Source organism: Balaenoptera acutorostrata, chromosome 2 (genome assembly GCF_949987535.1).
Source record: "Balaenoptera acutorostrata chromosome 2, mBalAcu1.1, whole genome shotgun sequence".
Classification (NCBI taxonomy): domain Eukaryota; kingdom Metazoa; phylum Chordata; class Mammalia; order Artiodactyla; family Balaenopteridae; genus Balaenoptera; species Balaenoptera acutorostrata.
Window position 1 is genome coordinate 171,762,226 of NC_080065.1, and position 23,442 is coordinate 171,785,667.

At 48.7% G+C, this 23,442-nt stretch overlaps 1 protein-coding gene across 1 annotated transcript in view; it reads left to right on the top strand.

The window, feature by feature from the left end:
• Positions 1-1,525: 1,525 nt before the first annotated feature.
• Positions 1,526-23,442, top strand: part of LOC103020472 (ultra-long-chain fatty acid omega-hydroxylase) — a 28,819-nt gene continuing 6,902 nt past the window's right edge. Inside the window, exons 1-6 of the mRNA XM_007173450.2 lie at positions 1,526-1,535; positions 11,250-11,472; positions 14,698-14,842; positions 21,628-21,681; positions 21,784-21,911; positions 22,119-22,240. Of these exons, the coding sequence (XP_007173512.2) occupies positions 11,251-11,472; positions 14,698-14,842; positions 21,628-21,681; positions 21,784-21,911; positions 22,119-22,240 (671 nt within the window). The 5' untranslated portion in view covers positions 1,526-1,535; position 11,250. The remainder of the gene's footprint in view (positions 1,536-11,249; positions 11,473-14,697; positions 14,843-21,627; positions 21,682-21,783; positions 21,912-22,118; positions 22,241-23,442) is intronic.

The window sequence follows — 23,442 nt, forward strand, 5'->3', positions numbered from 1 at the left end:
TTGCGGAGCACGGGCTCTAGGTGTGCAGACTTCAGTAGCTGTGGTGCGCGGGCTCAGTAGCTGCGGCTTGTGGGCTTAGTTGCTCTGCAGCATGTGGGATCTTCCTGGACCAGGGATGGAACCCGTGTCCCCTGCATTGGCAGGCGGATTCTTAACCACTGTGCCACTCATTGAGAGGGGAGTATTATCTTCTCAGAGTTTCAGGCTTCTCTAATTGACCTGGCCCTTGCCTGAACCTGGACAGTCATATCTCTCTTCAAGCCTGCATCCTGTGCCTCAGTTTTCCTAGATGGACCTGCAATAAAACCTTGGGCCTCTGCTCTCCAGTGTTTTTCCTCCGCTTTGACAGATATTTTTGGACATCTGGTATGTGCAAGGTCGTTTGCTTGGTCCTGGGGAGACGGTGGGGAGTTGGAGGCCAGCTGTGAGCCCTCCCACCTGTCTGCCCACTTGCCCAGATCAGCCGCCCACTCACCAACCAGGGAATGGTATCTGCCTCACATTAGGGGGCAGGGCTGACTCTGGGCACATCTGGAGCAGATGGGTGGCCAAGGAGAACCTCCTAGTTGGAGGGGTCAAGGTGGCTGGCAGGGGGTGGGTGGAGTGGGAGGAGCAAAAAAGTGTCTGTGGTGCTTGCTTTTTAAAAAAAAAAAAATTATTTATTTATTTAGGCTGCACTGGGTCTTAGTTGTAGTACACAGGATCTTAGTTGCTGCATGAGGGATTTTTAGTTGCGGCATGTGGACTTCTTAGTTGTGGCATGCATGCGGGGATCTAGTTCCCCGACCAGGGATCGAACCCAGGCACCCTGAATTGTGAGCACAGAGTCTTACCCACTGGAACACCAGGGAAGTCCCTGTGGTGCTTGTTGAAGCTGGAGGTCTTCCTGGAGGGAGAGGCTGGCTGCAGAGCTCCAGGCTGGTGCGTTGGACCCAAGATCCAGAGCAAGCAGAGGGGCTGGCTCCCAAGGGCTGGTGGAGTCTGAAGATTTCTGGGGTCCCAGAGGAGGCTCTGGTGGCCCGTGGGGCACCAGGGATGCTGGCTTAGGGACCCCTGTCCCAGCTTGGGAGCAGGCCCTGAACTGGAGGCCCTGAGGGGTGCTGGTGTGGGAGGAGGGTACTAGAGAGTGGTCCAGAGGGGGATTTGGGCGCTAAAGGGAGTCAGGGTGGCAGGAACCCTGATGGTTGGGGCCTCTGGGTATCTTCAGTCTTTGTCTCTTTGCCTGTGTCTGTCTCTGTCTCTGTGTCTTTCTCTCCATCTCTCCACCTGTCACTCTCCAACTCATCCTCTGTTGTCTTTCCCTTTCTGTCCCTCTCCATGCCTCCATGTCTCTAGTATCTTGTTTTCTCCATCTCTGGAGGCCGCGCCTCGGTCCCCGCCCAGAGGCTGTTGAGATCAGGGGCGTGACAGGGGCGGACCTCTCCTTGTGGACGGCTGGTCTGGGTTAAAGGGCTGGGCCGCCTGACGGCATGGTCAGAGCCGAGGTTTCGGTTCAGGCGGATCTGGATCGAGGGAGGGAGGCCGAGACCCGCAGGGTGAGCGCGCGTGGGGGGCGGATTGTAACCTGAGCGCGGCCTCAGCCCTGAGCGGCAACCCGAGGTGCACCAGCTCCGTGGCTGGTAGCGCGGGTGCGAGGGTCTGCGCGCGGCGGCGAGCGGGGGCACCGCCGGCCCCGGGAATCCCCATCCCCAGGAACCAGGACGGGACTGCCTGTGAGGGACGTGTGTGTGTGTGTGTGTGTGTGTGTGTGTGTGTGTGTGTGTGTGTGTGTGTGTGTGTGTGTGTGTGTGTGTGTGTTCCCGACCGTCGCTGCATTTGTGTGAGGTTTCTTCTATGTGCGCCTCTGAGTCCTGGGTGTATCCTTCTCTCTGGGTGTCCATGGTGGGAAGGGCCTCAAGAAGACACCCCTCCGAATCAGGACATCTTAGACGGATCCAAGCCCAGCCTTGTGACGCCTTCTTAAGGCTGATTGGGGTCACTGGGATTTCACGACTCCACATTGTCTTAAAGGGGAGGCAGTGCGTCCCACTGATGAACCTTAGGCTTGTGGTCCCGCCGCCTTCACAGTCTCACACACATCACAGGCGCAGAGCCTCCAACTGACCCTCTATGAAAAGAGGATGCCTGCCTGGGTCCCCACAGTTGCCTGTGAGGGTCGCGTGAGGTCCTGCAGTTGGTCCCAGCTGATGTTTGTTGGAAGTTTGTTTGAAATAATGCCCCCTGGTGTCCCAGGGGCCTGGCCCTTCCCCCTTGGACCAGAGGGGGGCTAGCCAGCAGGGGCCATGCAAAGCAACTGAGGCCCACCAGCTGCTAAGTCTCAGGCTGGAGGTGGGAGGGAGACAGTGGGGGAGCTGGGATTTGAACAAACCAGCCCTGGCTGACCCCAAAATCCTGGGCACTTTCCGATGGCCCTGGCCTCTCTGTATAGCCCAGCTTGGGTTTCTGAGCAGTAACATTAGCTTTGGGCTAGTGTCCAGCTGTGACCTGGGTTGGTATCCGCAGAGGGGTTTGGATGACTCTGGAGACATTCAAGAGTCATCCAGATGGTATGGGACCCCATCTCTCCTTCCTGGAAAGACTTGGGCCTGATTCTCGAAATCCTGGGTGGCTGAGTTACAATAATGAATGTGATGGTAGTACCAACAGCCGTGAGAGGTACCTTCGATCAAGGACTTACTGTCCTTGATGAAGCACTGAGCTGAGCACATTAAAAAACACTTAATTGTCATCTCAGCCCCATGAGGTTGGTAATATGGTTCCTGTCTTATGGATGAGGAAGTTGAGGCTCCGAGAGGTGCAGACACTCACCTGAGGTCACACAGCTAAGATGCAGAGCTCCAAGGAGTCCTTTCCGAGGTGCACATCCAAGCATGGCCACATTTGATGGAGATGATGGGCAGAGACAATTGCAACCCTGGAATGATCTAGATTACTGGTAGTTTTTAAGCTTCTTTTTCTGCCAGGATCTCCTTTGGGCCAAAGAAGCTGCAAGCAAATGCCTAAAATATGCCCAAAGCTGTGGTGAGACTCACCCCTCCACATCCTGGTCTGTCAACCTGGCCCTGCCATAATAACTTTCCCTGAAACTCTCAGAACCCCAGAAATTTGGGTAGGCCCCCTCCCGGCTCATAACTTCTGGGGTCTGGCACTTTGGAAACATATGAGTCTTAGGTGGGACAGCCCTTTGGCATAGAGGCGTTCGAAAAGGTACCATGAGCCAGCTTAGGGGGCAGGCTGTCTTGACTACAGGCTGCTAGAGGGAATGGAGAGCAGGGCTGGGATGTAGGGCAGTGGGGCCAGTGTTGGCTGCTTGGCTGTCAGGCCACCATGTGGGGAGTGGAGGTAGTATGTACAGTGCCTGTGGCTCAAGAAGAGGCAGATATATGGTTTCTGGTGGGCCAGGGTCCACGCTGCTGCATTCGTGCTCAGGAGTCCACACGCCTTGTATGACGAGTCCCCGTTTGGTGGCTGGGCTAACTTGACAAACCAGCACTCCATGGGCGTGGGCCGGCCTCAGAGCCAGTCACTGGCACATCCGTCTTCAGATAATGCCTACCCCAGTAGGGTGGGCGGGGCCACCTCTGCCAGGGCGGGGCTGCTGGGAGCCTTGCCTGGCTTCTGGGATGAGATTGGGGGCTGGTGCTGAGAGGAACGGGCATGCCAGCCTCCCACAGCGTCCTGCGAGTGTCAGCTTTGAATTTGTCTCACTTTTATACAATATTGTAATAGAAATAGGAATAATGGCTGAAATTTTGCATGTTATGTGCCAAGCCTTATCTCACTGAAGTGTCCCAAACAACCTTAGGAAGCAGGTCCCTTTATTATTAACCCATTTCACAGATTGGAAATGGGGATGCTGAGGATGGGGACTGGACTCACTCCAGGCTGCTTCCTTGGTGAGGGGCAGAACTGTGATTTGAATCCAAAAATGCATTTTTGAAGAATAATGCAATCCCCAAACACCTCTTCATTTTATTTTTAATTTTTAAAGTTGAAGTGTAATATACATACAGGAAAGTGCACATTCTAGAACTGGGGTTTTTGCAAACTGAACCCACGCATGTCACCAGCACCCAGATCAACAAAGAGAATAACTGCCTGCATCCCCAAACATGCCCCCCCATTGAAGCATCTTAATTCATTTTTCATTAATTTCAACTAATTAATTTTTTATTGAAGTATAGTCGATTTACAATGTTGTGTTAATTTCTCCTGTACAGCAAAGTGATTAAGTTATACATATATATTCCTTCTTTTTTTATATTCTTTTCCATTATCACAGGATATTGAATGTAGTTTCCTGTGCTATCAACTAATTAAATCTTAACAGACTTTACTTTTTAGAGCAGTTTTAGGTTTACAGAAAAATTACCCAGAAAGTATAGGGTTCCAACACACCCCCTCAACTCCGCTGTTATTAACATCTCTCATTAGTGTGGTGCATTTGTTACACTTGATGAACCAATATAGAATATTATTATTATTATTTTTAACATGCTAGGTTTCTCCCCCATCTTTCACTTATTTATTTATTTATTTATTTATTGGCTGCGTTGGGTCTTCGTTGCTGCATGTGGGCTTTTCTCTAGTTGTGGCGAGCGGGGGCTACTCTTCGTTGCGGTGCGCAGGCTTCTCATTGCATTGGTTTCTCTTGTTGCGGAGCGCGGGCTCTAGGGCGCGCTGGGCTTCAGTAGTTCTGGTTCATGGGCTTAGTTGCTCCGCGGCATGTGGGATCTTCCTGGACCAGGGATCAAACCTGTGTCCCCTGCATTGGCAGGCGGATTCTTAACCACTGCGTCACCAGGGAAGTCCCTAGAACGTTGTTATTAACTAAAGTCCATAGTTTACATTCGAGTTCATTCTTTGGCTTGTACAATTCACTAATTAATTTTAATAGTTAAAACACTTTTGAATGGTCAATATGTGCTCAGGGTATAGAAAATCACAAAGTCCCCAAAGATGGAGACAGAAAGGTAAGCCCCCCTTCCAGTCCTGCCCCCAGTTTTTGCAGGCTCCTTTCAGAGGCAGCCACCATGATAAATTTCTCATGGGTCCTCAACACCTTTTTTTCTGCATTTAAAAAATTTGAGGCAAAATTCATCTAATATAAAATAACTATTTTAAAGTGAACAATTCTGTGGCATTTAGTACATTCCCAATGTTGTGCAATCACCACATGTATCTGTTTTCAAAACATTTCCATCACCCTGAAAGGAGACCTCCTCACTCCCCACTCCCGTTCCCCCCAGCCCCTGGCAACCACGAATCTGCTTTCTGTCTCCTACCTAGTCTGGATATTTTGTATAAACCGGATTATACAATAAACGGCCTTTTGTGTCTGGCTTCTTTCACTCAGCTTGATGTTTTTGAGGTTCATCCGTGTTGTAGCCTGTGTCAGTGCTTCATTCCTTTTCATGGCTGAATAATATTCCATTGTATAGATACACCATATGATATTTATCCATCACCAGTTGATGGACATTTGGGCTGCTTCCACCTTTTGGTGATTGTGAATAGTGCTGCTATGAATATTTGTACACAAGTATCGGTTTGAGTCACTGTTTTCCATTCTTTTGCGTATACACCTAGGAGTGGAATTGCTGGGTCATGGGATGATTCTATATTTAACTTTTTGTGGGACCATCAAATTGTTTCCCACAGCGGCCGCACCACCTCAAAACTTTTTGTAGCACTTTCTTTGGGGGTTTGGACAGAACTGCTCTGTTTGAGGGGAGGAGGAACCCAGCTGCCGAAAGTAGAGGACTTCCTCAATGCACCCATTTACTGAGCTCCTCCCGTGAACATCAGATGGACCTCTTTCAATTATTCCCATTTTGTGGATGAGAAGACTGAGGCTCCCAGGTGAGAGCCAGTTGGGGACCCACAGCATGTGTTTTTTCTGCTAGGAGAAGAGCTGGTGTCTGTCTCAGGAAAGACTGCAGCCTGCACCTGTCCTGAGGGATGGTGAGGTGGGCACAGGGTTTCTCTGGCCCTCCCATGCACCCACCCACCTGGAGCAGGGACCCCTTTTTCAGGGCTCACACTTTATCTTGTTCCAATTCCTTTCCATTTCAATCCTTCAGGAAGACATCTCTTTGGTCAGGATATCAGCTGCGATTTTCCTGCGTGGAGGTGGGGGCTTTTGCTGTGACTCCAAGTCCCCCAACTTCCTCTGAGGGTTACTGGAAAGATGAAAGGCATGCATGACTGTGAAAGTCACTGCGTACAGCAGGTGCTCAATAATTCTTTTGAGAGCAAAGGAAGGGAGGTGGATGATTGCAGTGCAAAATGGACTGTCAGGGCAGAGCTGGGCCTGGAGGACGAGGGGAAGCTGGTGTGGGCAGAGCTGGGGGAGAGGCATGCAGGGTGGAGGGAACAGCATGTGCAAAGGCTCTGAGGTAGGAATGTACTTGGCCTGCGGCTGGAGTGGCCGGAGTTGAGTGAGTGAGGGGTAGAGCAGTGGGAGACAGAGTTGGAGGCGTCAGCAGGGGCAGGCCACACAGGGCAATGGGGTCCATGGAAAGGAGTCTGAATTGTTTTCAGAGTGTAATGGGGGGGGCATAGGAGGAAGGGGAAGGTCATGTCTGATTTAATTTTAGGAAGAGCCCTCTGACTGCTGTGTGGAGAATGGACTGCTGGGGGCCAAGGATGGAACTCAGGGGACCGATGGGAGGAGGCTACCACAGTGGTGACTTGACATCGATTGATGGAGAGACTTTACATCGACCCATGATGGATGGAGAGAAATGAATGGATGTGAAAGATGTTTAGGATGGACGACTGGCAGGAGATGGCAACAGATCGAACGGAGGAGGAAGGAGGGAGGTAGGGGGTGAGGTGAATCTGATACCCCTGGGGGAATATCCAGGAGGTGGCTGGACCTATCAAGGGGGCCACCGAGACATGGGAGGCACCTCAGAGACGAGTCACGGAGGCCATGGGAGGGGGTGAGATCCTCAGGAGGTGTGCACAGAGGGAGAGGAGACCACCCAGGACCAAGCTCTAAGGAACACCAACATTTACAAATTGGGTGAAGAAAGGGGGGTCCAAAACAGACTGAGAAAGGGTATCTTTGTGGCTGAGGTGGAGGATGGGCAGGGTTCACCTCCCAAAGGGCTTTGGATACCAGGCTGGGGGGAGTGGGGAGCCATGGGGGGAATTAGAGCAGAGGAATGACAGGCCTTTAGAAAGGTATCTGTAGTGGATGGGGTGGAAGCCAGACTACAGCCAGGTTGCCCAGGGGTTAGATGTGACCCATGTGACCTGTTGGCTGAATATGTTGACTTCAGCCCACCCCCAGAAGTCTTGGGCCTGCCAGGATGGTGACCCCTACCCCATCCCTCCACTCCAGACCACACACAGGAAAGGTCATACCATGGTGGACTCAGAGATCATCTCTTACAGCTACCCCCAGTTCCATATGGGGAGCTGGGGGTGACAGTAAAAGCAGTCAGTGGAGGAGTTAGGATTAGAACCCAGCTGCTTATGGTGTGTGTGTGTGTGCATATTTAGTAAGAAAGCCCCCTTCATATAGGTTCCTCACTTCACTCAGGCCTCTGCCCAGGTACCCCTCTCCAGAGAGGCCTCCCTGGACCACTTCATCTAAAAGAATTGCTCCCCATCCTCTTACTCTGAGGGTTAGTGTCCTGTGGCTGCTGTAACAGATTTCCGTGAACTGGATGGCTTAAAACAACACAATTTATTAGCTCTTGGATTTGGAGGCCAGAAGTCTGCAATCCAGGTGTTGGCAGGCCCACACTCCTTCCGAAGGCTCTAGGGGAGGATCCTTCCTTGTCTCTTCCAGCTTCTGGGGGCTCCAGGTGTTCTTTGGCTTGTAGCTGCATCACCCCAATCCCCTACCTCTGTCTTCACACGGCCTTCTCTTCTGTGTGCCAAATCTCCCTCTGCCTCTCTCTCAGTCTCTTTCTTTGGCTGCGCCTCAGGGCTTACGGAATCTTAGTTCCCTGACCAGGGATTGAACTCGGGTCCTCAGCTCCCTCTGCCTCTCTCTTAGAGGGACACTTGTGATTCCAGTTAGGACCCACCTGGACAATCCAGGATCATCTCCCCATCTCTAGATCCTTACCTTAATCCCACCTGCAAAGATTTTTCCATATAAGGTCGCAGGTTCTAGGGATTAGAATGGGATATCAATGGGGGGGGGCCAATATTCAGCCACTCCCCCATCCCCACTTTACCTTCTTCAGAACATGTAGCCTTTCTGTGGTGTCCTAGCATGTCTGTTGGTGGTCACCACCCCTAAGGGCCAGGGCCATGTCTGTCCTGCCATCATTATATCCCCATGCCTAGAACAGAGTCACACACATAGCAGGGGCTCAGAAATGATTTGCCAACTGAATGCTGAAGAGAAGCATGTAGAACCCTTAGTGGAAGTCCTGACCTGTGGAAGCCAGAGGAAGGTCACAATTCTTAGTAGTAACTGCTGGCTGTCTTCCCCGATATTGCTGGGGAAAATCATTACCCATCGTTAAATTGGTAGAGAAATAAATACTCATGGCTACTTCCTGTGGAGTGTGTCACCTAGAGCTGCCCATGGGACAGGCAGCCCAATTGCACATCAGTGGTCTTAGTTCAGAACATATGCCTGGGACTCGTGACTTGGAGCTCTCTGTGTTTCATTTTGGAAGGTTGCTTACTCCCCACCCCTCCCCCTCCCCCATCCAGCCCTCCAGAGGGCATATTGCCTACATCAGGCTTTCTGTATTTTAAAAAAGATTTTAACTGTGGTAAAATACACATAACATTGACCATTTTAACCATTTAAGTGTACAGTTCAGTGGTATTAAGGACATTCACATTGTTGTGCAACCATCACTACCATCCATCTCCAGAACTTTTCCATCTTCCCCAGCTAAAACCCTGTACCTGTTAACATTAACTCACCATTTCCCCCTCCCCCAGACCCTGGCAACCACCATCCTCCTTTCTGTGTCTATGAATTTGACCAGTCCGGGGACCTCATACAAGTGGAATTATACAGTATTTGTCCTTTTGTGTCTGGCTTATTTCATTTAGCATAATGTCATCAAGGTTCATCGATGTTGTAGCATGTGTTACAATTTCCTTCCTTTTAAAGGCTGCATAATATTCTGCTGTATGAATGGACCACATTTCGTTTATCCATTTTTTCATTGATGGATGCTTGGGTTGCTTTCACTTTTTGGCTATTGCGAATAGTTGCACCATGAACATGAGTGTGCAATATCTGTTTGAGTCCCTGCTTTCACTTCTTTTAGGGATCTACCCAGAAGTGGGATTGTTAGAACATATGGTAATTCTATGTTTAATTTTTTGAGGAATCACCACACTGTTCTCCACAGCATGGCTGCAGCATTTTACATTCACTCCTGCAATGCATAGGTTTCCAATTTCTCCACATCCTTGCCAACACTTGTTACTTTCTTACTTTCTTTCTTTGATAGTAGCCATCCTAATGAGTCGTCATGTCATCTGCCTTGTAAGTCAGACCATTCCAATGGGGTCCTCCACATTTGGTAATGACCCATCCACCTGCTTTCCCAGGACACAGCAACCAATAGAAACTTCACCTCTGCCTGGATGATGTGGTTGGACTTTGGCTGGTGGAAGAGCCAGTGGGTTGGAGGCCCTGGCGGGGCGGGGGGGAGCACCCCTGGCAGGGGTGGGTGGGCGTTGAGGACACAGGTGAGAACCTGCAGTGCAGGGTTTCTTTAGCTGTGTTGCCCAGGGAGGTGGGAGCACAGAGGGAACCCTTGGCTCATAGGATTGAGTGGAAAAGATTGATGAGAGCAGGACCTGAGCATTTTCAGCAGTCTCCTTGGTGTCGTCTGAGGTCCATGGGCCCTCAAATTGATTGAGGTTGGCCTTGGTGGGGGTTCAGGGGACCCCTGCCAGCTCCCAACTCCCGTGAGTTGGAGGCACTGAGCTTGAATTGTCTTGAAAATGGAGAGAATGACGGGACCTGCCTTCAAGGATTGCTTTAAGATTCCATGCAATGAGGCACCACCCTGATGGTGGTGCGTGGCAGGTAGTAAGCGCTCTATACCTGGTCACTGTGTTATTAATATTATTGCTACACACCCACTCTGTTTTGGTTCCTTCAGGAGCTGGCGCTAGGGCAAGGATTTGAGTGCAAGTAGTTTATGTGGGAAGTGATCACGGAAAAGACCAATAAGGGAGAAGGCAGTGAACCTAAAAGAATTGAAAACAGGGACTCAAACAAATACATATACATGCATGGTCATAGCAGCACATTTCATAGTAGCCAAAAGGTGGAAACAGCCCAAATGTCCAATAGATGAATGGATAAACAAAATGTGATAAATTCTTACAATGAAGCACTGATACATGCTACAAAGTGGATGAACCTTGAAGACCTCATTCTGAGTGAAGGAAGCCACAAAAGACATGAAAAGTCACTGTGTATGATTCCCTTTATATGAAATGTCCAGAATAGGCAAATCTGTAGAGACAGAAAAAAGATTAGTGGTTTTCAGGGGTGGGGGGAGCGGGGAGTGGACTGCTAAATGGAGACGCGTTCTCCTTTTGGGGTGATGGAAATGTTTTGGAACTAGATAGAAGTGGTGGTTGCACAGCATTGTGAATGTATTAATGCCACTGAATTGCTCACTTTAAAATGCTTCATTTTATATCATGTGAGTTTTACCTCAATTAAAAAAAGAAGGAGGAGGAGGAAGAGAAGAAGAAGAAGAAGAAAGAGGAGGAGGAGGGGGAGGGGAAGGAGAAGAAGAAGAAGAGGGAAGTAAGACAGGGGAAAGGAGGCAGCTAACAGAGAAAGTTTCTCTTGTGGGCAGCTGGAGTTTAATCCTGCTGGGGAACCCTAGCAGTGCATGCAGAACCCACACCTCAGGGTCATTGCACTGGAAAGAAGGAGCTGGATTATTTATCCAGCAACACTCATCAGTCATTGATTGAGAGCTACTTTTGGCAAGGAGGAGGGGAAGAAGTTTGTTTCAGTTTTCTAATACTCTGGCCACCTGTGCACGGGCAGAGAAGTTGGGAGGGATGCCCTGAGAAGTCAAGGCTGAGGGCATATGGGTGGGGCCAGCTGGCTGGAGGTCACTGCTCTGGGAAGAAGCATCCTTGGTGTCTGGGACTTACATGTATTGAGTGCCTACTACGTGCCGGGCACATCACGCTCGGCTCCGCAGGTCATCATGTGTACGGCATACATGTGCCCAGAGGGTGGTTCCCGCCTGCACTGACCCCCACCCTATGTGTCCCCCCAGGATGCTGCCCATCACAGAGAACCTGCTGCACCTCCTGGGACTGGAGAAGACGGCGTTCCGTTTGTATGCCCTGTCCGGGCTCCTTCTCTCCCTGCTCTTCTTCCTCTTCCGTCTGCTGCTGCAGTTCCTGAGGCTCTGCTGGCACTTCTATATCACCTGCTGCCGACTGCGCTGCTTCCCCCAGCCGCCCCGGCGCAGCTGGCTGCTGGGCCACCTGGGCATGGTGTGTGTGGCTGGGCAGGTGGGCTGGGCAGGGCAGGGCAGGTACAGATGTTCAGTAAGGATGATGGACCTGCTGGCTTCCCTCATCCCCCCAAGAATCTGGTTGGAGCCATGAACAGACCCATTTTACAGGATCTGAGTGAGACTGAGGTTCAGAGAGGGCAAGCAGGAACCCAGGATCACACAGCTTGGATGACGCAGAGCTGACTCTAAAGTTCTCTCTACAATTCCAGGCTATTGCTGTAGCCACAGGTACCAGTGCTTGTGAAATCCCAGAGTGGGAGGCGAGGCACCCTTGTAGATTTTGTTGCTTCACCTACCCCCCAATGTGGTTTCACACACTCTCTCTTCCTCTTTAATGCTGTGGTCCCAGGTGAGGATTCTAACCCTTTTCTTTCATTTCATTTCTTATTTCACATATATATTCCAAGTATTATTTCAGGCACTTTATAAATATTAACTCATTTGGTCCTCTTGACAGTCTTAGAAGGTAGGTCCTGTGACTATCTCCATTTTTCTCCAGAGAATACTATGGCGCAGAGAGGTTAAGTAGCTGGCCTTAGGTCACAGAGCTCGTAAGTGGCAGCGTCTGGGTTTAAACCCAGGCTGTCTGGCTCCAGTGTCCCTGATCTTAGCTGTCTACCCTTGCCCCTCTAGCTTCTGGATGAGAAAGGCTGGACTTTTCTAAAAGGGCTTCAGAGGTCAGAAGAGAGAAAGTCTGACTCTTGAGGGTGCTGAGGCTTTTGGGGCCAGAGTCCAGCCCCTATTTCCCTGCTGGACTCAGCTGATTCCCCCTTCCAGGCCTAAATGAAACTGAGGGACAGTTGTGGAGACCTTCCTGGTTCAGGCCTCATGCTGAACTTGGAGGAAGACTTTGGAGAGGCAGTTTGGGGCAGTGGTCATCAGTGTGGACTTGCCAGTCTCTACCATGTGCTGCCTGTGTGACCCTGAGCAAGCTATTTCACCTCCCTGTGCCTCAGTTGACTCATCTGCAACGTGGAACTATAATCATTCCTAATAATCTCGTGGGACTGTTTCAACGATTCCTGAAGTTGTGTCTGTGGCATGCTGGGCACTGAGCCTGCTACACCGTGGTGGATGTATGTGCTCAATTCCTGGGTCCTGCGGAGACTGGAAGTATCAAGTGATTCTAGACACATTTCAGATACTGCTTGGAGTGAGTGTCTCCGAAGAAGGAAGCAGGAGACACATTTCCACTCAATAGTGCAAGAAACATTCATTTTATTATCCTCCTGGAGCCAGCACTCACCAAGTTTTGGCTGTTTGTGCCTGAATCTCCTCCCTCTTTTCCATTCTCCAACCACTGCTCAGGCCTCCTCCTCTCCTGCTGTTCCATGGTCCAGCCTCCTCACTGGGGTCCTGCCTTTAGTCTTACTCCTTCAGTCCATCCCTCATCCTGGTCCCAGAAGGATTCTTGAATCCAGCCATGTCCCTCCCCTGCTCACACACCCTCCATGGCTCCCCATTGCTGTCCTGAGAAAGTCCCAGCTTCTCAGCTGGAGTTCAAGTCCCTTTAGACTCCAAACCCCACCCTCCTCACCTGTTCTACCATCTCCCTCTAGTCCCATAGAATGACTTTCTGCTCCTGGAACAAGGCTCTGACTTTCCACCTCCATGGCCTTTGCCGAAACTGTGCCCTCTGCCCAGAATATCCTTCTCTGTTGGATGAACTTCTACTCATTTTTCATGCCCCATATCCAATGCCCTTACTCCAGGAAGCCCTCTGGCATGGATGGTGGTCCTGGAAATAGTGGCCAGGCTCTGGTGCCATGGGCGGTTGGCCAGTGCCAGTTCTGAAGTCCAGCCTTGACCCCGTGGGCCCATCCTGCCTCCCAGACCATGAGACCTGGATGATGCCATGATCTCCCTTGGGTATGGACAGGCTCAGGGCTGAACGTGATCAAGAAGGAGACACAGAAACCAGAGAGGAGTCATTTGTTCATTCATTCATTCATTCTACAATTGCTGGACCCTACCCCTGGCCAGGCACTGGGTTAGGCTTCTTTATATCTGAGCTCTCCCAATTCTCATAGCCTATGAAATAGGGATAGACCTGCCCTATATTATGGATTCGATCTTTGGGGCTCAGAGAGGTTAGGTGACTTGCCCAAGATCACACAGCTGCTGAGGGTGGATTTGAGCTCAGATCCATCTGACATTGAGCCTGAAGTGCTCTGCCTCATAGAACATGTTGGTTAAGAGCAGGTGTTTTGGAGCTTGGGGGCTTGTGTTCAAATCCTGGCTTTACCACTATGGCAGGTGATGCCAGTGTCTGCGCACATCCTCTTGGCCCATTTCTGGCTTCAGTGGGCTGACTTCTAGCTGCTAGCACCTGTGTTCTAGGGCTTTCACTAGCAGCTGAAGCCCACTCTGCACGGGCGGACTGTGAACTTCAACCTCAGCCGGTGATTATGGGACTAGGGGAGTTGGTATAAAAACACCTCAGCCCCCTCACCCTCAGGTGGGTTGACTCTGAGATGGATGTCCCCCAGAGGTCCCCAATGGGACTGAGCCCCAGTTGCCCATGGGAGTAATTCCCTTGACAACTCTTTGCTGGCTGCCTTCCCTGTCTATCTCACTTCTCCTCTCCCCACCCATGTTTCTGGGGATCACCCCCCAAATAAACTGCTTGCCCTAGAACCCTTGTCTCAGGTCCTGCTTCTAGGGAAGACCAAACCAGGACAGTCCCTTTACTCACCTGTAACTTAAGACAAATCATTTGACCCTTCTGAGTAAAGCAAAATGGGGAAAATAGTAGCAACTACATCATAGGGTTCTTGTGTGGGTTGAATATCTGAAAAATGCCCACGGCAGCACCCAACTGCAAGCATGTGTATGTGTTAAAGAGAACAATACTAGTAATATTTTATTACGAACATAGAGGTATTAGATAAGTGCCAACCGTTATCATTATTGTGTTTACTCTTACTGCTTTTATTTCTTGAACACCAGCCGTGTGTCAGGCCCTGTGCTGGGGCTCTTCCACTTTGCTATTCCATGAATCCTCTCAACTACCATCAGAATGGGAGTTGACTTTTCCCCCAGTTTTCAGATGAGGGAATGGAGACTCAGGTGCGGCCAACTGCCCACAATCATACAGCTCTTCCCGGCTTGTTTTGAGGGCAGGGGAAGTGGTGGGAGGGAAGGGCTGGGGGAAGCCAGGGCTGGACACCTTCTCACTACCCTTCTCTGCCACCCTCTGCAGTATCTCCCGAATGAGACAGGCCTCCAAGATGAGAAGAAGGTGCTGGACAGCATGCACCACGTGATCCTGGTGTGGATAGGACCTGTCCTGCCACTGTTGGTGCTGGTGCACCCTGACTACATCAAGCCCCTGGTGGGCGCCTCGGGTAGGTGGGCTGGGCCTCTGAGTGATGAGGAAACCCTCAACTCCCAGAGCCCACCTGGGTTTCTAGGCAGGTGGGCTACCCAGAAGAAGGGCCATTTGAAGGATGAACAGGAGTTTACCAAAGCCACAATGACAATGCAGGTAATGGGAACAGTGTGGGAAAAGGCGTGACAATGAAAGTTCCAGGAACTTTGAGAGGATGTTTACCTCTCATAGTCAGAGCAGACATGTTCGGATAGGCAGTTGTTTGCCCAGGCTTTTGTTAAATGGTTGTTGCTCAATTTTAAGCCACGGCACTCCTATCATTTGGGTTCTGACGCTCCCACTGTGGCTATCGCAGCCTGCAGCCTGCTCTCTTCACCTAGGCTGGCCCTGACTGACAGAGAGGGAGAGGTAGAAGGATTGCTTCTCCCTTCTGCCATCCACACCTATCTCAAGGTGCAGGATTCCCAAGTGTGCTTGGCAGGCTCTTGCTCAGGCTTCAACATGCAGCTCTAAAGACCTTCTCCTCCAGGAAGCCTCCTTTGATCCCCCAGACAGACCATAGGTCTCTCCTCTAGACTCTCCCATTCTCACTCCTAACCATTTAGCGCTGAATGTGTCTGTGTCTAGCACTATCTTCCTCATAAGTGGGGCTCTGGGCCCTCAGGGTGGCCTCACATGTACCTGGGCATCTCCAGAGGCATAAGGGGACATTTGAGAGAGGAAGGATGGGAAATAAAGAGCTCCAGGAATTTTAGGACCTCTGGCCTCAGCTTTGGTCTCTGCAAACACACGTATGGAGACCACCTTCAAGGCTGCACCCTGAGCCATGAAGGAGGAAGGGGCTGCCATCCTTCCCTTTCCCAGCTCTGCCCTCCTCATGCCTCAGTGTCCCCCATTATTGCATTTGTAAGGGAATGACCATCCCCACTGAACAAAGAGGGAAACCTGGAGCCTGGGAAGGGTGACCCTTCCAAGGGATGGGCACCAAGTTGTGGGAAGAGGCCTGGGCCAGGACTTGTGTGGGCTGGGTTTGAATCCAGGCTGGAGCATGTGCTTGCTGTGTGACCCAGCAATTCATCTAGCTTCTCAGGGCTTCAGTTTCTGATCTGTAAAATAAGGTGGTTGTGAAGAGTCAGTAATATAGTGTGGGTTGGTGCTGATAAAGGTTTTTTCTCTTCTGCCTTTTTAATATCTTTTTTCTTTCTTTCTTTCCCCCTCCCTCCCCTCTCCACCAGCTCAGAGCATCTGTTTTCTGAGTCTCACCCTGCATGGTTATGAGACCCCAAGTAGACCAGGGAGTAGAGCCCCCATCATAAGCTTGGCACTTTAGTAGATGCTCAGGCCTCTTCTTCTCCTCTCCCCTCCCCTCTCTCAGGACAGGCAGGATATCCAGTGCCTCCCCCGCTGGAGGAGCTGGATGGGAGACTCCAGCTTGGGGAGGGTGGGGCTGTGTGAGTCAGGAGAGGCAACCTGGAGTCAGACCTCCTGGCCCCAAGGTGTCCGGGCCCCTCCATGCCTGCCTGCCTGAGATTGGACAGACCTGGTCCTAAGTCTTAAATTTCATCCCCTATTGGGGCCTCCTTGGGACCACATCTCAGGGGTTTGCTCCTCTAGGCTTAAACCCACATAGCTGATGGGCCCTGAGGAAGGCATGGCTCTTCTTAGAACCTCTGTTTCTTCATCTTTTAAGGGGCATTTGGGATATACAGAGAAAGTAGGTGAAAATGCTTTATAGAAGACAAGGCAGGATATACAGGCATTTAGTTGTAGCTTGTTTTCATATATTCATTTTAAAAATTGAGCTGAAATCACATACCATATAATTACTTATTTTATTTTATTTTATTTTTTATTTTTTTAATTTTTAAAGTTTTATTGAAGTATAGTTGATTTACAATGTTGTGTTAGTTTCTGCTGTACAGCAAAGTGATTCAGTTACACATATATATTCTTTTTTTGTTGTTGTTAGTTTCTGCTTTATAACAAAGTGAATCAGTTATACATATACATATGTTCCCATATCGCTTCCCTCTTGCGTCTCCCTCCCTCCCACCCTTCCTATCCCACCCCTCTAGGTGGTCACAAAGCACCGAGCTGATCTCCCTGTGCTATGCGGCAGCTTCCCACTAGCTATCTATTTTACGTTTGGTAGTGTATATATGTCCATGCCACTCTCTCACTTTGTCACAGCTTGCCCTTCCCCCTCCCCATATCCTCAAGTCCATTCTCTAGTAGGTCTGTGTCTTTATTCCCATCTTGCCCCTAGGTTCTTCACGACCTTTTTGTTTTTTTCTTAGATTCCATATATATGTGTTAGCATACAGTATTTGTTTTTCTCTTTCTGACTTACTTCACTCTGTATGACAGACTCTAGGTCCATCCACCTCACTACAAATAACTCAATTTCGTTTCTTTTTATGGCTGAGTAATATTCCATTGTATATATGTGCCACATCTTCTTTATCCATTCATCTGTCGATGGACACTTAGGTTGCTTCCATGTCCTGGCTATTGTAAATAGAGCTGCAAAGAACATTGTGGTACATGACTATTTTTGAATTCTGGTTTTCTCAGGGTATATGCCCAGTAGTGGGAACACTCCCATTTACCATTGCAACAAAAAGAATAAAATATCTAGGAATAAACCTACCTAAGGAGACAAAAGACCTGTATGCAGAAAATTATAAGACACTGATGAAAGAAATTAAAGATGATACAAATAGATGGAGAGATATACCATGTTCTTGGATTGGAAGAATCAACATTGTGAAACTGACTCTACTACCCAAAGCAATCTACAGATTTAATGCAATCCCTATCAAACTACCACTGGCATTTTTCACAGAACTAGAACAAAAAATTTCACAATTTGTATGGAAACACAAAAGATCCCGAATAGCCAAAGCAATCTTGAGAACGAAAAATAAGCTTGAGGAATCAGGATCCCTGACTTCAGACTATACTACAAAGCTACAGTAATCAAGACAGTATGGCACTGGCACAAAAACAGAAATATAGATCAATGGAACAGGATAGAAAGCCCAGAGATAAACCCACACACATATGGTCACCTTATCTTTGATAAAGGAGGCAAGAATATACAATGGAGAAAAGACAGCCTCTTCAATAAGTGGTGCTGGGAAAACTGGACAGGTACATGTAAAAGTATGAAATTAGAACACTCCCTAACACCATACACAAAAATAAACTCAAATGGATTAAAGACCTAAATGTAAGGCCAGACACTATCAAACTCTTAGAGGAAAACATAGGCAGAACACTCTATGACAGAAATCACAGCAAGATCCTTTTTGACCCACCTCCTAGGGAAATGGAAATAAAAACAAAAATAAACAAATGGGACCTAATGAAACTTAAAAGCTTTTGCACCACAAAGCAAACCATAAACAAGACGAAAAGACAACCCTCAGAATGGGAGAAAATATTTGCAAATGAAGCAACTGACAAAGGATTAATCTCCAAAATTTACAAGCAGCTCATGCAGCTCAATATCAAAAAAACAAACAACCCAATCCAAAAATGGGCAGAAGACCTAAATAGACATTTCTCCAAAGAAAATATACAGATTGCCAACAAACACATGAAAGAATGCTCAACATCATTAATCATTAGAGAAATGCAAATCGAAACTACAATGAGATATCATCTCACACCGGTCAGAATGGCCATCATCAAAAAATCTAGAAACAATGAATGCTGGAGAGGGTGTGGAGAAAAGGGAACACTCTTGAACTGTTGGTGGGAATGTAAATTGATACAGCCACTATGGAGAACAGTATGGAGTTTCCTTACAAAACTAAAAATAGAACTACCATACGACCCAGTAATTACTTATTTTAAAGTGTAAGGTATTTAGTGTGTTCACAGTGTTGTGCAACTGTCACCTCTCCCTAGTTTCAAAACCTTTTCATCACCCCATAAAACACTCCATAATGATGTTATCACTTTCCATTCCCCCTTCTCTTCATCCACTGGTAAATACTTTCTGTCCCTATGGATTTTCCTTTTCTGGATATATCATAGGAAAGGAATTATGCAAAATGTGGTCCTTTGCAGCTGACTTTCACTCAGAATAGATTTGAGGTTCATCCACATTGTAGCAATGATCAGGACTTCATTCTTTTTTAAGGCTGAGTAATATTTCATTGTATGGATGTATGGATATACCATATTTGCTTATCCATTCATCTGCTGACATACATTTGGGTTGTTTCTACCTTTTGGCTCTTATGAATAATGGTGCTATGAACATGTGTGTACAAGTTTTGGACATATATTTTCATTTCTCTTGGGTAGGTACCTAGTTGTAGAATTGTGGGGTCATATGGGAACTCTATGTCTAACTTTTCAGGGAACCACCAAACTGTTTTCCATGGTGTCTGTGCATTCATTTTTCCCTATTAGGGTTCTGCTGTGAGCTGGGCACCCAGATATTCATCTCACAAGTTTCTGACACCACTGAGCAATAATTATAGTCACAGTAGTAAAAATAGCCAACAGTTGGTTAGTTATTCATTTATGTGCATGAATATTTAATGAGCACCTACTGTGTGCCAGGAGCACATTAGTTCATTGAGTTTTTGTAGGGTTGCCATGAGGTAGGCAAGATTGTTCCATTTTCTTGCCCAAGTTTACACAACCAATTAGGGCTGGGATTTGAACCCAGACCTGGCCGGCCCAGAGGCCAAGCTCTCAACCACAGTAATATGCAGCTTCCTGCTGGGCACTTGTGGGGGCTTTTCTTATATGACCTTCTTCAGGGTAGATGTTACCATCTCCTTGTTACTGGAGGGGAACTTGATGGGAGAGGTAGCCTGGACATAGGCTCTCCTGGCATTTAGTGCTGAGGGTTGGATTAGAGGAGGGACCTGAGGATGGCAGAGCAAGGGTTCAACTGGAGAGAAGGTTTGGAGAAGGCTTCCTGGAGGAGGCATCAGTGAAATTGGGCTTTGAAGGATGCATAGGAGTTTGCCTGATGAGAGGTCCCAGGTAGAGGGTCCTAAGTGCAAAAGTGCAGATGTGTGAAAGTGTCAGGGGAATTCAGGTGACTTGGGGTGTCTGGAGTGAAGATGACGTGTAGGGAGAAGTAGGAAATGAGACAGGAGCTGGACTCAGAGCACCTATGTACAAAGTGAAGGAGCTTGTGTTTTATCTTGGGGGTGTTAGGGAGCCATGGGAGGTGTTTGAGCAGGATAGTCATTGGACAAGTCTGTGTGTCAGAAAGACCCCTGAAGGGCCTAGTGTGGAGTCCAGAGCCCAGAGAGGAGAGGAGTGACTAGACTCCCACCTCCTCCTCCAAAGCTGCCTCTTCCTGGAAGTCTGCCTTGACTTCTAGCAGTCCTTTCTCTGTGCCTCCCTCTGCTCCTGGCACACATTCTACCTTCTTGCCAATTACATGGCATGCCTCTGCTTCCCTTTCCCACTACATCCAGAGCTCCTCCAGGCAGGGTGTGGAGCTGAGCCATCTCTGGGGCCCCAGCATTGCCCAGCACGGGTTGGGCACAGAAGGGTGGCAGCAGAGGTGTGTAGAATGGGAGAACGAGTGGACAGATGATTGTGCATACAATTGGCCAATGCCTGGGGAGTGTGTGTGTGTAGGTGGCTGAATCATATCTCAGGTAAAAGTGACATCACTTGAGTTTCAGGTACTTCCTTCCTGGACCCTGCCCATTCTGTCCCAGATCTATTCAGCACATAGAAAGGGAATGCATTCACTCATCCATCCAACCACCCACCCACCCATCATCCATCCATCTATCCATCCATCCATCCATCCATCCATCCATCCATCCATCCAACCATTCAACCATCCATCCATCTACCCATTGATAGTTTTCATTCATTCATCCTTTGATTGGTTAATTCATTCATACAATAAAAATTTATTTAGCACCAATATGTTAGTGATCAACGAGGTCCCTCCCTTCAAAGGGCTTGTAACTGGATGGATACAATCCAGAGTGATTGGTGGGCGAGGGAATGGCATCTAAGCAGAGACTGGAAGAATGAGGAAAGAGTGTTTGAGGCAGAGAGGGCACCTGGTGGAAAGACTCAGAACAGAGAGAGAACACAGCTTTTTAAGGACCTGAGACAAGTTCTATGATGTTAGCAAGTTGGGTGTGTGCGGGGAGGGGTGGTTGTGGTGGATAGAGGTGTTCTGAGAATGGTCTGGACTGGAATAGGTCATTCAAGGCTTTATAAATGGGCTGAGCAGCTGTGCTTGAGGCTGATGGGTGTGTGGGCAGAAAGGGACATGGTCAGATCTAGAGTCAAGTAAGATCCCCCTGGGTCTAGGGTATGGGACAGACTGGAAAGGGCGAGGCTGGAGGCTGGGAGCACAGGAGGTGTAATTCAGATGGCCTGAGTTGGCAGAAAAGAGGGGGTGGATTAGGAGAAGAATCAGGTGAAGAAAGCCATACTGGAGAGAGAGCACAGCCTGGGCAAAGGTTTGGAAGTGAGGGACAACGTGTGGGGTTATTTGGTGTATGCTGAAGGATGAGATGGGAGAGGCATACGGCAGCAAGATAGGGCAGGGCCTTCAGTGCTAGCCTGAGCTTGAACTTTTTTACAAAGGTTTTAGGGAGCCATGGGAGGTGTTTGAGCAGGGAAGGCTCATGTTCAGATCAGCATGTTATAAGGCTCTCTTTGGGGCAGGTGTGGAGGATTGGACTGGAGGGGTGACGTGGGAGGTGAGAGCCCAAAGCGGAGGCCCAAGGAGGTCATAAGCAGAGGTCAAGGGTCAGAACTCTGGAGACATCATCAACTCTTCTCTCTCCACAGCTGCCGTTGCCCCCAAGGATGACCTTTTCTATGGCTTTCTGAAACCTTGGCTGGGTGAGCTCGGGACTGGGTAGCCTGGAGCTGGGGCTTCAGGAAAGAGGGGGCAGGGTGTGGGGTTTCTTGGTGAGGTCCTTAACCTTGGTCTTCTGGGTTCAGGAGATGGGCTGTTGCTCAGCAAAGGTGACAAGTGGAGCCAGCACCGCCGCCTGCTGACACCTGCCTTCCACTTTGACATACTGAAGCCCTACATGAAGATCTTCAACCAGTGCACCAGTATCATGCATGTGAGTCCCAAGGTTTCTTGGGAAGAGGGTATCCTGGTAGTGAGGCTGGTCCAGGCTCCAGCTCATGGGCAAACCATGTGATGCCAGGAAGCCTCACTTCCTTTATCTATAAAGTGGTCTTGTAGTGAACTTGCAGCTGGGTCATTGTCAGCCTGGCTGAAGGTCTGTGGTCTCCATACCCATTTGCCACGCGTCTTTCTCTTCCAGGCTAAATGGCGGCGCTTGGCAGAGGGCTCAGAAGTCTCCCTTGACATGTTTGAGCATGTCAGCCTCATGACCCTGGACAGTCTTCAGAAATGTGTCTTCAGCTACGACAGCAACTGCCGGGAGTGAGTGTGGCCTCCCTGGGGAACATAGCGTCAGCTGCTCCAGGGGCGAGGTGATGAGAGGAAAAAGGAAACTCTTAGCTGTTAGGCACTCCTGCGCGGCTGGTGCTCTGTCACTGACAGGCTGTGTGGTTCCAGGAAACTGACATCACCTCCCTGAGCCTGTTTCCTCATCCCCAAAATGGACATCTCCATCCCATCCCCACAGTCATCGTATGAGAATTATAGGGGATAATGTGAGTCAATAGCTTGGCATACAGTAGGTGCTCGGTAGACACTAGTTTCACTCATTCCTCCACAAAAAGTATGTGGTCTTTGGAAAGACCCTCCCCACACTTTCTGAGCCTCAGTTTCTTTGTAAAATAGGGATGACAATCCCTGACCTTCTGAGAGATGTTTAAAGGATAAAATGATACAGCACTGCCCTGGCACACAATGGATGTTGAGTGAATATTTGTTGAATGAATGAAATAACCCTAGCTCTGGTTCATTTGTTCATTCATCAAATATTTGTCGTGTACCTACTATGTGCCTGGCACTATGGTAGCCACTGGGGATATGGTGGTAAGCACTAAGCCCAATTCCTTGGAGCTTACAGTCTAAGGGGATATAAGGAATAAGGGACATAATGACTGTCAAGTTTGTAGCACACAGTAGGTCCTCAATAACAAGCTGCTGACTTTGTTACTCTGGGCCTTGTAGTGGTATTGTTTCAGTTGGGTAAGGTGGAGATGGCCTTAGTAATTAATTCATTAATTGATCCAAGGAATATTTATCGAGTGCCTACTGTGTCCCAGCTCTAGAGGAGAATACAGTGGTCGACAAAACAGATAAGGTCTTGCTCTTCTGGAACTTACATTTTAGTGGGAAGACAGGCAGTAACCATGAACAAATAAACAAGAAAATGGCAGTTGGTGATTAGTGCATGAAAACAACAAGCATGCTTCAGAACTAAGGACGGCTCTTTGCAATCCTGCCCCCTGCAATTTAGTTTTTCTTTTTTTTTTTTATAAGAACTTTACTGAGATATAATTGACATACCATACAATTCACCCATTTAAAGTATACAACCAATGGTTTTTAGTATATTCACAGAGTTGTGCAACCATCACCATAATCAATTTTAGAATATTTTCACCAAAAAGAAACCCTGTACATTTTAGCACTCATCTCCCACTTCCCACTTCCCCTCCAGATCTAGGCAA